This window comes from Macaca mulatta, chromosome 19, assembly GCF_049350105.2.
Source record: "Macaca mulatta isolate MMU2019108-1 chromosome 19, T2T-MMU8v2.0, whole genome shotgun sequence".
NCBI lineage: Eukaryota > Metazoa > Chordata > Mammalia > Primates > Cercopithecidae > Macaca > Macaca mulatta.
The window spans coordinates 21,198,820-21,214,724 of record NC_133424.1 but is presented as its reverse complement, the minus strand read 5'-3'; the positions used below and the strand labels follow the sequence as shown (position 1 = coordinate 21,214,724).

The window sequence follows — 15,905 nt, the reverse complement described above, 5'->3', positions numbered from 1 at the left end:
ACCCTTCCTACTCCTTTTAAAGTTACATACAAATAATTTTTCTACCAACTTTAGTTGTTGCTTTTTTTTCCTTTTTTTTGAGACAGAGTTACGCTCTTGTTGCCTAGGCTGGAGTGCAGTGGCGCAATCTCGGCTCACCACAACCTCCACCTCCCAGGTTCAAGCAATTCTCCTGCCTCAGCCTCCCGAGTAGCTGGAATTACAGGCATACACCACCCTACGTGGCTAATTTTGTATTTTTAGGAGAGCCGCGGTTTCTCCATGTTGGTCAGGCTGGTCTCAAACTCCTGACCTCAGGTGATTCACCCACCTCAGCCGCCCAAAGTGCTGGATTACAGATGTGAGCCACTGCATCCAGCCCCAACTTTAGTTTTATTTTCTATACTCAGGACTCTGATTTAGTATATCTGAAGTGTCAGTGCCTTATATATTTGTACTGTAAATTCTCTGACATTTATACAGATTTAATTTTGGTTAAATATTTTCATTTTTACTGCATCTGCAAAAATATATTTTAGTATGAACTCTGGTGTCTTCTAAGCTGTACTTTTTGAAAAAGTGTTTAAAATTTATTAAATTTGCAAGGTTTTTCTTCAATATAAATTCCCTGATGTTGAACAAACTTTGAGCAACTACTTCAGAGTTTTCTTCTAGTACAAAATATGTACAATAAAATCTGTGATACAAATAAAGGTACTACAACCCTCTTCACATTTGTAATGTTCATCTTCAAAATAAATACCTTCTTCACTTTAAAGGTTTGTATTTCCTGAAAGATCTTTTGATGGTAATTGCACTTATATTCCTTTTATTAAGTATGAACTCTCCAGTGGTAAGATGTGAATAGATATTAATGGCTTTTTCATGGTCTTTATATTTGTACAATTTTTCTCAAGTATAAATGCTCTCCTGTGCAATAAGGTGTGAGCATTCGTTAAAAGTTTTGCCATTGTTCACACTTGTAGTTTTCTTCAGCATGAACTATCTTACCTATAATCAAGTGTGACAACCATTTAAAGGCTTTGTCACATTCTTTACATTTCTAGGATTTCTCACCAGTATGATTTTTTATGTTTAAAAAAGTTTTAGTTGTTGTCAAAAGCACTGTCACATCTTTCAAGTTTGTAGAGTTTCTTTTCAGTATGAATTATCTTTTTTTTTTTTTTTTTTCTTCCTGAGACAGAGTGTTACTCTTTACTCTTGTTGCCCAGGCTGGAGTGCAATGGCACGATCTCGGCTCACTGCAACCTCTGCCTCCCGGGTTCAAGCAATTCTTCTGCCTCAGCCTCCCAAGTAGCTGGGATTACAGGCATGCACCACCACACCTGGCTAATTTTGTATTTTTAGTAGAGACGGGATTTCACCATGTTGGTCAGGCTGGTCTCGAACACTCGACCTCATGTGATTCACCCGTCTCAGCCTCCCAAAGTGCTGGGATTACAGGCGTGAGCCACTACACCCAGCCCATGAATTATTTTATGTCTGGTAAGAATTGAGGACTTCGTTGAAGGCTTTGCCATATTCTTCACATTCATAGGGTTCCTCTTCAGTATGAATTTTCTTATGTTTAGTAAGAATTCAGGACTGGTTAAAGGCTTTGCCACATCTTCACATTTGTAGCGTTTCTCTCCAGTATGAATTACTTTGTTCAATAAGGTTTGAGGACTGGTTGAAAGTTTTGCTGTATTCTTCACAGTTGTAGGGTTTCTCTCCAGTATGAATTACTTTATGTTTAGTAAGAGTTGAAGACTGGCTAAAGGCTTTATCACATTCTAGATATGTGTAAGATGTATCTCCAATATGAGTTATCTTATGTTTAGTAAGGTTTGAGAATTGGTTAAAAGCTTTGCCACATTTTTCACATTTGTAGGGTTTCTCTCCAGAATGAATTACCTTATGTGCAGTAAGTTTTGGGGACCGGTTAAAGGCTTTGCCACATTCTTCACATTTGTAGGGTTTCTCTCCAGTATGAATTATCTTATGTGCAGTAAGGTTTGAGGACTCATTAAAAGCTTTGCCACATTGTTCACATTTGTAGGGTTTCTCTCCAGTATGAATTCTTTTATGTTTAGTAAGGGTCGAGGACCAATTAAAGCCTTTGCCACATTCTTCACATTTGTAGAACTTCTCTCCGGTATGAATTATCTTATGTTTAGTAAGGTATGAGAATCGGTAAAAAGCTTTGCCACATTCTTCACATTTGTAAGGTTTCTCTCCAGCATGAATTATCTTATGTGTAGTAAGGGTTGAGGATTGGTTAAAAGCTTTGCCACATTCTTCACATTTGTAGGGTTTCTCACCAGTATGAATAATCTTATGTGTAGTAAGGTGTGAGGACCGGTTAAAAGCTCTGCCACATTCTTCACATCTGTAGGGTTTCTCTCCAGTATGAATTCTTTTATGTGTAGTAAGGTGTGAAGACCGGTTAAAGGTTTTGCCACATTCTTCACATCTGTAGGGTTTCTCTCCAGTATGAATTATCTTATGTGTAGTAAGGGTTGAGGACTGCTTAAAAGCTTTGCCACATTCTTCACATTTGTAGGGTTTCTCTCCAGTATGAATTCTTCTGTGTCTAGTAAGGGTTGAGAACCAGTTAAAGACTTTACCACATTCTTCACATTGGTAAGAATTTTCCCTAATATGAATTCTTTTATGTTGAGTTAGGTGTAAAAGCATGCAAAACGATTTGTCACATTTTTTACATTTGAAAGGCTTCTTTCCTGTATGTCTTATCTTATGTATATTTGAATTTGAAAATGTATAAAAGACGTTCACATATTTATCACATTGAAATATTTCACTCTGGGTAGTTGTCAAACACTGGTTTAGTTCATTATAACATTCTTTGTGCAGATTACACTCATCCACACTTTTACAGTCTGTTCTTAACTGTAAATCTTCATGTCCACCTTTTCCATATCTTCTCAATATGACTTCTTGGAAAGAATCTTTTATGCCCTGCTCTGGCCAAAGGTCTTGGGCAAAATGAGAATATATAACTGAAAGAAATAAAAATAACAAATTACTCCATTTACTAGACTCAGATGAATATGCTTTACAAATGTAACCCATAAAATTATACAAACTACATAAACAAGATGGCAAAGCAAAAGAACAAAGGCCCTAATTTTTTTTTTTTTTTGAGACGGAGTCTCATTCTGTAGCCCAGGATGGAGTGCAATGGCATGATCTCGGCTCACTGCAACCTCTGTCTCCCAGGCTCAAGCTGTTCTCCTGCCCCAGTCTCCAAAGTAGCTAGGATTACAGGCACGCGCCACCATGCCCAGCAAATTTTTGTATTTTTAGTAGAGATGGGGTTTTGCCATGTTAGCCAGTCTGGTCTTGAACTCCTGACCTCAGGTGATGCGTCCACTTCAGCCTCCCAAAGTGCTGGGATTACCGCACTTTGGCGCACTGGCCACCATGCCTGGCCCAAAGACCCTAATTTTTTATGGACATGTAAATGTAACAAAAACATACAACAAAAATACATCTGAGGAAAATGTATAAATAAGTTACATGTGTGAAATGCCCCAGCTGAGCACAACATAGAGAGTGACATAGAAGAAAAAGAAAAGTCTGTTACATTTACCCAACACAGCTCTTCCTGCTCCCCAATATAACCGTGCCTTTCGAAGTAAACTGCCAAGGTTTGGTTTCTTCTTTAAAAGACAATTAAAATACTGGCACATACATCTTTATTACTTGCTTCTAGGGTCCTGTCTAGACACTGGTTTCTGTCTCCCATGGACATATACTGCTGAAAGAAACTGGTATACTTTGGAATGACAGTTTAAGTCTGCTGAGACCATAGCTAAATGTTACAGCAGCAGAGAGGCTGCAGTGCCACACACAGAAAACAGGTGTAGCAAGTTCTTACTATTAAGAAGAACCAAAAATAAACCAAGCGTGGTGGTTCACGCCTGTAATTCCAGCACTTTGGGAGGCTGAGGCTGGTGGATCACTTGAGGTCACAAGTTTGAGACCAACCTGACCAACATGGTGAAACTCCATCTCTACTTAAAAAAAAAAAAAAGTAGCCAGGTGTGAGAGTGTGCACCTGTATTCCCAGCTACTTGGGAGGCTGAGGCGGGAGAATCGCTTGAACCCAGGAGGTGCAGGGTGCAGGGAGCCAAGATTGCGCCACTGCACTCCAGTCTGGGAGACAGAGCAAGACTCTGTCTCAAAAAAAACTAAAAAAAGAAGAAACACAAACTCCTTTAATTAAAAAATAAACACAAAATTGTAGATAAGACACATAATAGGAACATGTTTGAGAGACTCCCAGGATCTCTAATCAAGACAATTGTTCAGACTATGCCAGGACAAAGCTACATTATAAAGATTGTGACAGGTAGCATTTTTTAATGTCCAAATTTCAATCAAAGATTACAAATGCATACAAAATAAGGCAATATGGTTTTATCAAAAATGTTATAAAAGTTTCAGAGAGAAACCATAAAAAATGTATGTATTAATTTTAAAAATTGAAAACAAATTGAATACTCAGTGAGTGAAACAGAAAATGAGAACTACAGTGAGAACTACAGAAAATCAGAAAAATGAGGGTAAGAACAAAAATATGTAAAATATCAGAAAAACAAATTATGACAGCAAAAAATATCAAAAAGACTAACTGAAAAATCCTGAAAGAAAAAAATGACATAAAAAATGAAGAAGCTCAAAAAACAAACTAGGATATACACAAAGATACTTATAACAAACATATATGTAAGCACAATTTCAAAAGTCACATGCAAAAACAGCCTCTTGGAAACTGCAAGATAAAAGTGATGTATCATTTGCAAGCATAGTCTTATGAGATAGCCAGTGAATTGTCAACAAAAATTTTGCAGGCCAGAAGGGTACTGTCTGATATAGTCAAAGTCCTGAAAAAAATAACTATCAAGTGAGTATAATACCATCAGCAAATATGTCCTGCTGAATAAAAAAAACAAAACCTTCAAAAATAACCAAATTCTGAAAAAGTGTATTGGCACTCCATATGCTCTACATATAAAAGGTGCTAAAAGCAGTTGCTTCTACTGAAAATAACATTATTCAATGAAACAACACATAGTCATAGAAAAATACATTATTTTCTGGAAAAGATATCCACAAACACAAAAATTGAATTTTTAAGAATTATTATAATGGTACAGAAAACATTTTTAATTATTCTCTAAAATTTGAAAATTAAAAGCATAGAAATCATTATAAACATCTTGTTAGTGAATATACAACATTAAAAAATATAATTCAAACATCAATGAAAACTTTGAGGGCAGATGTAATGAGAAAAAACATTTGCATGCAACTGAAGTTTTTTTCTTTTTACCAGACTGAAATATATTGTTGTATCTTTTAGAGGTGTTATGTAATCCCCAAGATAGCACAAAGAATATATTTGTATAGATACATAAAACAAAATAAGAAAGAAGTAAACATATATCAACAAAAAAATAAAAAAGACACAAATTAAGAGAGAAAATGAGGCCCGGCACAGTGGCTTACGCCTGTAATCCCAGCACTTTGGGAGGCCGAGACGGGCGGATCACGAGGTCCAGAGTTCAAGACCATTCTGGCTAACATGGTGAAACCCTATCTCTACTAAAAATACAAAAAAATTAGCAGGGCATGGTGGCGGGCGCCTGTATTCCCAGCTACTCGGGAGGCTGAGGCAGGAGAATGGCATGAACCCGGGAGGTGGAGCTGGCAGTGAACCGAGATCTGGCCACTGCATTCTAGCCTGGGCGACAGAGCGAGACTCCGTCTCAAAAAAAAAAAAAAGAGAATGAGAGACAAAGATACAAGAATCAAACAACAAAATAACATTAATAAGTCTGTTTCAGAGTTTATATATATACACATACATATATATAACTAACTTTCCAATCAAGAGACATACGTTCAATAAAGTGATTTATTAAAAAAATTTTGGGGCCAGGCACGGTGGCTCACACCAGTAATCCCAGCACTTTGGGAGGCCAAGGCAGGCGGATCACGAGGTGAGGAGATTGAGACCATCCTGGCTAACACAGAGAAACCCCCTCTCTACTACAAATACAAAAAATTAGCCGGACGTGGTGGTGGGCACCTGTAGTCCCAGCTACTCGGGAGGCTGAGATAGGAAAATGGCGTGAACCCGGGAGGTGGAGCTTGCAGTGAGCCGAGATCGCGCCACTGCACTCCGGCCTGGGAGACAGAGGGAGACTCCATCTAAAAAAAAAAAAAAAATGTGGCTGGGTGCGGTGGCTCAAGCCTGTAATCCCAGCACTTTCAGAGGCCAAGATGGGCAGATCACCTGAGGTCAGGAGTTTGAGACCAGCCTGGCCTACATGGTGAAACACCATCTCTAACAAAAATACAAAAATTAGCTGGGTGTGGTGGTACCCACCTGTAATCCCAGCTATTCGGGAGGCTGAGACAGGAGAATCACTTGAACCTGGAAGGCGGAAGTTACAGTGAGCTAAGATCATGCCATTGCACTCCAGCTTGGAGGACATAGTGAGACTTTGTCTCAAAAATAAAAATAAAAATAAAAAACCAATGTAGAAAATAACCTATATGTGATAGTCCGTTCTCAATTCTAAGTGCGTTTTAAGCAGGTTACATGGAAATAAAGTGATAAAGCAGCAGAGTGTACTGAGTCACCAGCTACCTCCTTACTGCCTTCTCTTTTACCCAGCAGCCAGGCACCAATGGGTCAGGGCCCTTGCAACTACCCCCTCCCCATCCCACTAAAAAATTTAGGTTAATTTGCAACATAGATAATTGTACCCTTTCTTATCAGCTAAGTGCAGCCACTAGGGCCACAAGTCAAATGTCTGAAGAGTTCTGAACAGTTGCGATGCATTTTGGGCTGCAACAAAATGCAACAAGACAACTCAAAAGGAAACACCTAAAGCCCTTGCCAATAGGTGACATCTGGGAAGATTGTGGCCCCCTAGTAGTCAGTCTATGAGGAACTGGGGGAGGGGCCTGTGCGCTAAGAGACAAATTGTTTGCTGAAACTGTGCTGTGTGTGCCTGCATGCCAGACACTCAATCTTGCAAGACTGTCATTAAGTCTCATTTTTGCTGTTCTCCAGGTCTCTGAGTCCATTCTTTGGGTTTGGATGTGTGAGTTGGTTTCTCACACCAAGATCCAACTTGCCTTTCTACAACAGTCAGCTAAAATCTAATGATAAAAAAGGACTGAAAGTGGCAAGATGGATTTAGACATTCCATACAAATATTAACCAAATGAGAGCTGAAGAGGCCAAAATAATATTACATAAGCTACATCTTAAGTCAAAAACTGTCACATTTTATAAAATATACTTTAAGTCAAAACTGCAAAGAGACAAAGAAGGACATTAAACAATAATACATTCATTTACTGGGAGCCTATGTATATATATGTGTTTGTGTGTGTTTGTATCTCACGTTAAGTTTCCAGATATATATAGCAAATATTTACAGAATGGAAAAAACACCTAGACAGTAATATAATTATGGTAGGACATTTCAATACCCAACTTTCTGTAATAAAAATAATACAAGACAGAATATTAGTAAGTGAAGAGAGGACTTGAAGGCAGTATAAAACAATTATTTCTAACAGAGGTATAGAGAAGACGCCTCAACAATATCAGGATGCATGCCCTTCTCAATAGCTCATACAACATTCTCCTTGATAGACCACCTGGTAGGCAAAAAAAGAAGTGCTAACAAATTTTTTAAAACTGAAAATTTATGAATTACATTCTATGACCAAAATGAAATGAGTATAAAACAGGCAAAACCTGAAAAATTTACAACTATATAGATATTAAACACACTCTACAGCATGCTCCTGTTCAAAGGCTGAAATAATATTTTGAAGATGTCCATACTGCTCAATGTAATACAGAGATTTAATGCAATTTTTTTTTTTAATTTCTCATTGCATTTTTGAGGAAATAGAAACAGCAACTCCAAAAGTAGTATACGGACTCTCAAAAGACAATAAAGTACCCAAAGTCTTCAAAAAAAAAAAAAGGGAACAATGTTGAAGTCATTATAGTTCCTGATTTCAAAATACATTACAAAGTTACAGAATAAAAACAATTTGGTATGAGTACAATGGCTAAAAAGTAGACTAATAGGCCGGGCATGGTGGCTCACGCCTGTAATTCCAGGACTTTGGGGGCCAAGGCAGGTGGATCACAAGGTTAAGAGATTGAGACCATCCTGGCCAACATGGTGAAACCTTGTCTCTACTAAAAATAAAAAAATTAGCTGGGCTTGGTGGCATGAGCCTGTAGTCCCAGCTACTCAAGAGGCTGAGGCAGGAGAATCGCTTGAACCGGGAAGCAGGGGTTGCAGTCAGCCAAGATGGGGCCCCTGCCCTCCAGCCTGGGTGACAAAGCGAGACTCTGTCTCAAAAAAAAGTGAACTAATAAAATAGAAGTTAGCACATATATAAATGTTCACATGGATGGCCATATGAAGTTATTTGCCTACCCATAATTATTGCAGCATTGTTACTGAAAGCCAATAGGTAAAAGGAATGCAAATTTCTGTCTCCAAATTATTCAGTAGATATAATTTAAAATATAAAAATATTGGAATATCACCTAGGACTTAAAAAGCCAAAAATATTCTAACAACTATAAAGATAAACCTTGATGACATTATGCAAAATGAAATGAGTCAGCCACAAAAAGAGACTGTAGGAGATATATGAAGCAGTTATACTCTTAGAAAAAGAAAACAGAGTGGTGTTTGCAAAGTGCCAGAAAATCAGAAAAATTGGTTCTTGTTTAATGTGTATTGAGATTTAGTTTTGCAACATATAAATGTTCTAGAGATAAGTTGCATAACATTGTCATATAATTAATAAGACTAAACAGCATATTTTATTTTTTTCAAAGATGGAATCTTGCTCTAGGATGGAGTGCATTGGCGTGATCTCAGCTCACTGCAACCTCCACCTCCCAGGTTCAAGTGAGTCTCCTGCCTCAGCTTCCTGAGTAGCGGGACTACAGGCACCACCATGCCTGGGTAATTTTTGTATTTTTAGTAGAGACAGGGTTTCACCATGTTAGCCAGGCTGGTCTCGAACTCCTGACCTCAGGCAATCCGCCAGCCTTGTCTCCCAAAGACCTGGGATTACAAGCGTGAGCCATTGCACCTGGCCTAAACAGCATATTTAAAAATGTTTGATAATAAATTTTGATATGTGGTTCTGACAAGTAAAAATAAATACCTAAAAAAGATACAAAGTTATGATAATTTGTATATAATCTTCAAATCCAAGAGTGTTTCTCCCACACAAAAATAATATAGGTTCACAATAGATATTGAAATTAGGAGATGACTGCTCACCTAGACAAGACTGAACAACCATTTACAACAAACCTACATAACAAATACATGTGATAAAAAATACAGGGATAATATTTATACAGGGAAACAAACAGAGATAATTACATTGGCAATAGACATATGGCTGATTTGTATTTGATTCTGCTCCAAACTGCTTTAAATTGCACAGAGTTAAACATTGTCATACACAATTATAATATAAACAAAAACATCAAAACACACTTAACTGGTGTGAAGTGGCATACCCTAAAATATGTAACATAAAAATATAAAATCGCAAAACAAAAGAAAAATATGGAATGTAAAACTTATTGGACACCATCAAGTACATCAATATATTCATGAAATAAATCTTAGAAGATGAATATAGGGAAAAAGTAATACAGAGGTAAATTAAAGAAAAAGAAAGCTGAGAACTTCCCAAATTTTGATGTAATAAAAAAATTCTAACCAATAATACTCAATTCAAAGTAATTTTCCTTGAAAAACAAAATAAAAATAAAGACTTTCCTAAATTAAATTTCAGGGTGTTCATTACAACTAGCACAGTCCTACAAGAAATGGTACATGGTAGCCAGACACAGTGGCTCATGCCTGTAATTCTACAGCTTTAGGAAGCCAAGGTAGTCAGATCTCCTGAGACCAGGAGTTCAAGATCCAGTCTGAGAAACACATACTCTGCACATAAACAAACACAAATGCTAAAATGAATCCATTATGTTGAAAAATAAAATGATGCTAGATGGCATCATAAAACCATATGTAAATATAAAGCTCTCTATTAAATGTAAATATACAGACAGAATTTTTTACTATCATAATAATGGTACATAAAACCATTAAGGTTCTGTAGATATCCTGCCTCAGTCTCAGATGCCCACCACCACACCCAGCTAATTTTTGTATTTTTATAGAGACGGAGTTTCACCATGTTGCCAGGCTGGTCTCAAACTCCTGACCTCAGGTGATCCATCCACCTCAGCCTCCCACAGTGCTGTGATTACAGGTGTGAGCCACCATGCCTGGCCTTATTTTTTTAACTTTAAGATGTTTTATGTAATCTCCATTTTAAGATAATTACAATATACTTCAAGATGATTACATATTTATAGAAAGTATGCAAATCAAAATGAAAAAATAAAGCATGTAACAATAAAGTTAAAATAAACAAAAATTAAGGTAGTAAAACAGGAAATGAGAAAAAACTTATCTACAAGAAACACATAAAACAGGAACAATGAGGTAGTTTCTGCAGATCAACAGACTTAGTCTTTCCCCCTGCTGGCTCTGAGCAATCCGGGCAGTACAGATGTACGGAATTTCCCCCAGTGCAGCACAGCCACTCCACCAAGGGGCAGCCAGAGTGCTTTGTTAAGTGGTTCCCAGATCTCACACATCCTGACTGGGTGAGACCCCCCGCAACAGACATCATCAGATAACTTATAAAGGAGTGTTCCCACTGTCATCGGGTCATTCCCCTTCTGGGACAAAGATCCCAGAGGAAGGAGCAAGCAGTCATCTCTGCTATTCTGCAGGCTCCACTGGTTGACACCTCCAGGTGTGGGAGAAACCCAGGCAAATAGGGTCTGAAGTAGATCCCAAGCAAATCACAGCAGTGCTACAGAAAAGTGGCCTGATGGTTAGAGAAACAAACAAACAGAGGCCGGGTGCGGTGTAATCCCAGCACTTTAAGAGGCCGAGGCGGGAAGATCACGAGGTCAGCAGATCGACACCATCCTGACTAACACGGTGAAACCCTGTCTCTACTAAAAATACAAAAAATTAGCCAGGCATGGTGGTGGGTGCCTGTAGTTATAGCTACTCGGAAGGCTGAGGCAGGAGAACGGCGTGAACCTGGGAGGCAAAGCTTGCAGTGAGCCGAGATTGCACCACTGCACTCCAGCCTGGGCAACAGAGCGAGACTCCATCTCAAACAAAAAAAAAGAAAAAAGAAAAAAAGAAAAACAAACAAACAAACAGAAAGCAACACCAAAAACAGCACAAACAAAAAAGTCCCCGCAAGAATCCCATCCAAAGGTCAGCAGCCTCAAAGATGCAAGCTAGAAAATCTCACAAAGATGAAAAGAATAAACCAAAAAATGCTGAAAACTTAAAAAGCCAGAGTGCCGCCTCTTCACCAAATGATCCCAGCTAGCATATCTCCAGCAAGGGCACAGAACTGGGCAGAGGCTGAGGTGGATACATTGACAAAAGTAGGCTTCAGAAGGTGGTTAATGATGAACTTTGCTGAACTAATGGAGTATGTTCTAACCCAATGCAAAGAAGCTAACAACCATGAAAAACATGACAGGAGCTGTTAACCAAAACAACCAATTTAGAGAGGAACATAAATGACCTGATGGAACTGAAAAACACAACATCAGAACTTCACAGTGCAACCACAAGTATCAATAACCATGTAGACCAAGCTGAGGAAGGAACTTCAGAGTTTGAAGACTATCTTGCCGAAATAAAACAGGCAGACAAGATTGAAGAAAAAAGAACAGGAATGAAAGAAAGCTCCGAGGTCTATGAGATTATATAAAAAGACTGAACCTATGACTGACTGGGGTACCTTGGATAGGGAGAATGGAACCAAGTTAGAAAACATCCTTTAGGATATCATCCAGAACTTTTCCAACATAACAAGAAAGGCCAACATTCAAAATCAAAAAATCCAGAAAACCCCAGTAAGATACTCCATGAGAAGATCATCCCCAAGACACAAAATCATCAGATTCTTCAAGACTGAAATTCAGGAATAAATGATAAGGCAGCCAGAGAGAAAGGCCACATCACCTACAGACAAAAGTTGGTCAGACTAACAACAGACCTTTAAGCAGAAACCCTACAAGTCGTAAGAGATTGGGGGCCACTACTCAACATTCTTAAAGAAAAGAATTTCCAGACAAGAATATCCAGGAAAACTAAGCTTCATAAATAAAGGAGGATTACAATCATTTTCAGACAAGCAAATGCTGAGGGAATTCATCACCACCAGGCCTGCCTTGCAAGAGCTCCTGAGAGAAGGGTTAAACATGGAAAGAAAAAAAAAACCATTACTAGCCACTGCAAAAACACACTGAAGTACAAAGACCAATGACACTATGAAAAAACTACATCAAAGAGTCTTCAAAATAACCAGCTAGCACCATGAAAACAGGATCAAATTCACACATAGCAATATTAACCTTAAACTTTTTTCTTTTTTTTTTAGATGGAGTCTTGTTCTGTCACCCAGGCTGGAGTGCAGTGCACAATCTTGGCTAACTGCAACATCTGCCTCCCAGGTTCAAGCAATTCTGCCTCAGCCTCCCGAGCAGCTGGGATTACAGATGTGCACCACTATGACAGGCTAATTTTTATATTTTTAGTAGAGGTGGGGTTTTGCCATGTTGGCCAGGCTGGTCCTGAACTCCTGACCTCAGGTGATTCACCTGCCTCAGCCTCCCAAAGTGCTGGGATTACAGGCATAAGCCACCGTGCCTGGCCTAATCTTAAATTTAAATGGGCTAAATGCCCTCATTAAAAGACACCTAATGTCAAGCTGGTTAAAGAGTCAAGACCCATTGGTGTGCCATATTCAAGAAACCCATCTCACATGCAAAGACACACACAGGCTTAAAATAAAGGAATGGAGGAAAATTCATCAAGCAAATAAAAGAAAAAAAGAGGAGTTGCAATTGTAGTTTCTAACAAAATAGACTTTAAACCAACAAAGATCAAAACAGAAAAAGAAGGGCATTATATAATGCTAAAGGAATCAATTCAAGGAGCATGCAGATTTATAAAACACATTCTTAGAGACTTACACAAAGGGACTTAAACAAACTCCCACACAATAATAGTGGGAGACTTTAACACCCTACTGCCAATATTAGACCAATAATTGAGACAGAAAAGTAACAAAGATATTCAGGACTTGAACTCAGCTTTGGGTCAAATGGACCTGACAGATATCTACAGAACTTTCCAGCCAAGAACAACACAATACACATTCTCCTAAGTGCCACATGGCACTTACTTTAAAACTGATCACATAATTGGAAGGAACACTCCTTAGCAAATGCAAAACAACTGAAATCCTAACAGTCTCTCAGACCACAGTGTAATCAAATTGGAACTTGAGAGTAAGAAACTCACTCAAAACTACACAAGTACATGGAAATTGAACAACCTGCTCCTGAATGACTTCTGGGTAAATAATAAAATTAAATCAGAAACCAAGAAATTATTTGAAACCAATGAGAACAAAGAGACTATGTACTGGAATCTCTAGAACACAGCTAAAGCAGTGTTAAGGGGAAAATTTATACCACTACATAGCCACGTCGAAAAGCTGGAAAAGATCTCAAATTGACACCCTAACATCACAACTAAAAGAACAAGAGAACCAAGAGCAAACAAACCCCAAAGCTAACAGAAGACAAGAAATAACCAGAATCCGAGTGAAACTGAGATAGAGAAAGAGACAGAGAGACAAAAAACCCTTCAAAAAATCAGTGAATCCAGGAGCTATTTTTTAAAAAACATTAATAAAATAGATAGAACACTAGCTAGAGTAATGGAGAACAAAAGAGAGAAGAAGAAATAGATACAATACAAAATGATAAAGAAGATACCACCACTGACCCCACAGAAATATGAACCATCAGAAAATATTATAAACACCTCTATGCACATAAACTGAAAAATCTAGAAGAAATAGATAAATTACTGGACACACACACCCTCCCAAGACCGAACCAGGGAAAATTTGAATCCCTGAATAGACCAATAACAAGTTCTCAAGTTGAGCAAGTAATAAATAGCCTACAAACTAAAAATGCCCAGGGGCAGATGGATTTACAGCTGAATTCTACCAGAGGTACAAAGAGGAGTTGGTACCATTTCTTCTGAAACTATTCCAAATGATAGAAAAAGAGGGACTTCACTCTAACTCATTTTATAAGATCAGCATCATTCTGGTACCAAGGTCTGGCAAAGATATAACAACAACAACAACAACAAGAAACTTCAAGCCAATATCTCTGATAAACATTGATGCAAAAATTCTCAATAAAATACTGGCAAACCAAATCTAGCAGCACATCAAAAAGCTTATGCACCGCAATCAAGTCAGCTTCATCCCTGGGATGCAAGGCTTTTTCAACATAAACAAATCAATAAATATAATTCATCATATAAACAGAACTAAAACCAAAATCCTTATGTTTATCTCAATAGATGCAGAAAAGGTCTTTGATCAAATTCAACATACCTTCATGTTAAAAATGCTCAATAAACTAGGTATTTATGGAACATACCTCAAAATAATGAGTCATTTATGACAAACCCACAGCCAATATCATACTGAAAGGGCAAAAGCTGGAAGCATTCCCCTTGAAAACTGGCACAACAAGAATGCCCTCTCTCACCACTCTTATCCAACAGAGTATTGGAAGTTCTGGCCAGGAAAATCAGGCAAGAAAAATAAATAAGGGGTATTCAAATAGGAAGTCAAACTGTCTCTGTTTCCAGATGACATGATACCATATCTAGAATGCCCCAGTGTCAGCCCAAAAGCTTCTTCAGCTGATAAGATGTTTCATCAAAGTCTCAGGATACAAAATCGATGTGCAAAAATTACAAGCATTTCAATACATTAACAATAAACAAGCAGAGAGCCATATCATGAATGAACTTCCATCCACAATTGCTACAAAAAAGAATAAAATATCTAGGAATAGAGCTAACAAGGGAAGTGAAGGACCTCTTTAGGAAGAACACAAACCACTGCTCAAGAAAATCAGAGAGGACACAAATAAATGGAAAAGATAGAAAGAATCAATATTGTAAAAACAGTCATACTGCCAAAAGTAATTCAATGCTTATCCCACTAAACTATTACTGACATCTTTCACAGAATTAGAAAAAACTATTTTAAAATTCATATGGAACCCAAAAGACCCCATATAGTCAAGACAATTCTAAGCAAAAAGAACAAAGCTGGAGGCATCATGCTATCTGACTTCAAACTACACCACAAGGCTATAGTAACCAAAACAGCCTGGTACTGGTATAAAAACATACACATAGACCAATGAAAAAGAATGCAGAACTCATAAATGACTGCTTATCTACAACCATCTAATCTTTGAAAAATCTGACAAAAACAAGCAATGAGGAACAAACTCCCTATTTAATGAATGGTGTTGGGAGAACCAGCTAGCCATATGCAGAAAACTGCAATGGGAACCCTTCCTTACACCTGTACAAAAATTAACTCAAGATGGATTAAAGACTTAAATGTGAAACCCAAAACTATAAAAACTCTAGAAGAAAATCTAGGCAATACCATTCAGGACATAGGCATGGATAAAGATTTCATCATGAAAACGTCAAAAGCAACTGCAACAAAAGCAAAACTTGACAAATAGAATCTAATTAAACTAAAAACCTTCTCCACAACAACAACAAAAAAACTATAAACAGAGTGAACAGAATCGGAGAACATTTTTGCAACCTATTCATCTGACAAACGTTAATATCCAGAGTCTAAAAGGAACTTAAGGA

General features: G+C 37.8%; 2 protein-coding genes and 1 long non-coding RNA gene across 4 annotated transcripts in view; 2 read left to right on the top strand and 1 right to left on the bottom strand.

Moving 5' to 3' along the window:
- LOC693803 (uncharacterized) overlaps positions 1-15,905 on the top strand; it is a 529,045-nt gene that overhangs the window by 231,061 nt on the left and 282,079 nt on the right.
- The window catches only part of LOC720437 (uncharacterized), a 219,864-nt gene that overhangs the window by 76,619 nt on the left and 127,340 nt on the right, over positions 1-15,905 (bottom strand). The window contains 2 exon segments of the mRNA XM_077978584.1: positions 1,501-1,606; positions 1,667-2,635. Of these exon segments, the coding sequence (XP_077834710.1) occupies positions 1,501-1,606; positions 1,667-2,635 (1,075 nt within the window).
- LOC144336931 (uncharacterized) lies at positions 1,152-7,427 on the top strand. 2 transcript variants are annotated; one of them, XR_013409364.1, is made up of 2 exons: positions 1,152-3,305; positions 5,635-7,427. It is a non-coding gene; the product is annotated as an uncharacterized LOC144336931 (long non-coding RNA). The 2 variants fall into 2 exon arrangements; XR_013409365.1 differs by having other exon boundaries at positions 1,153-3,316.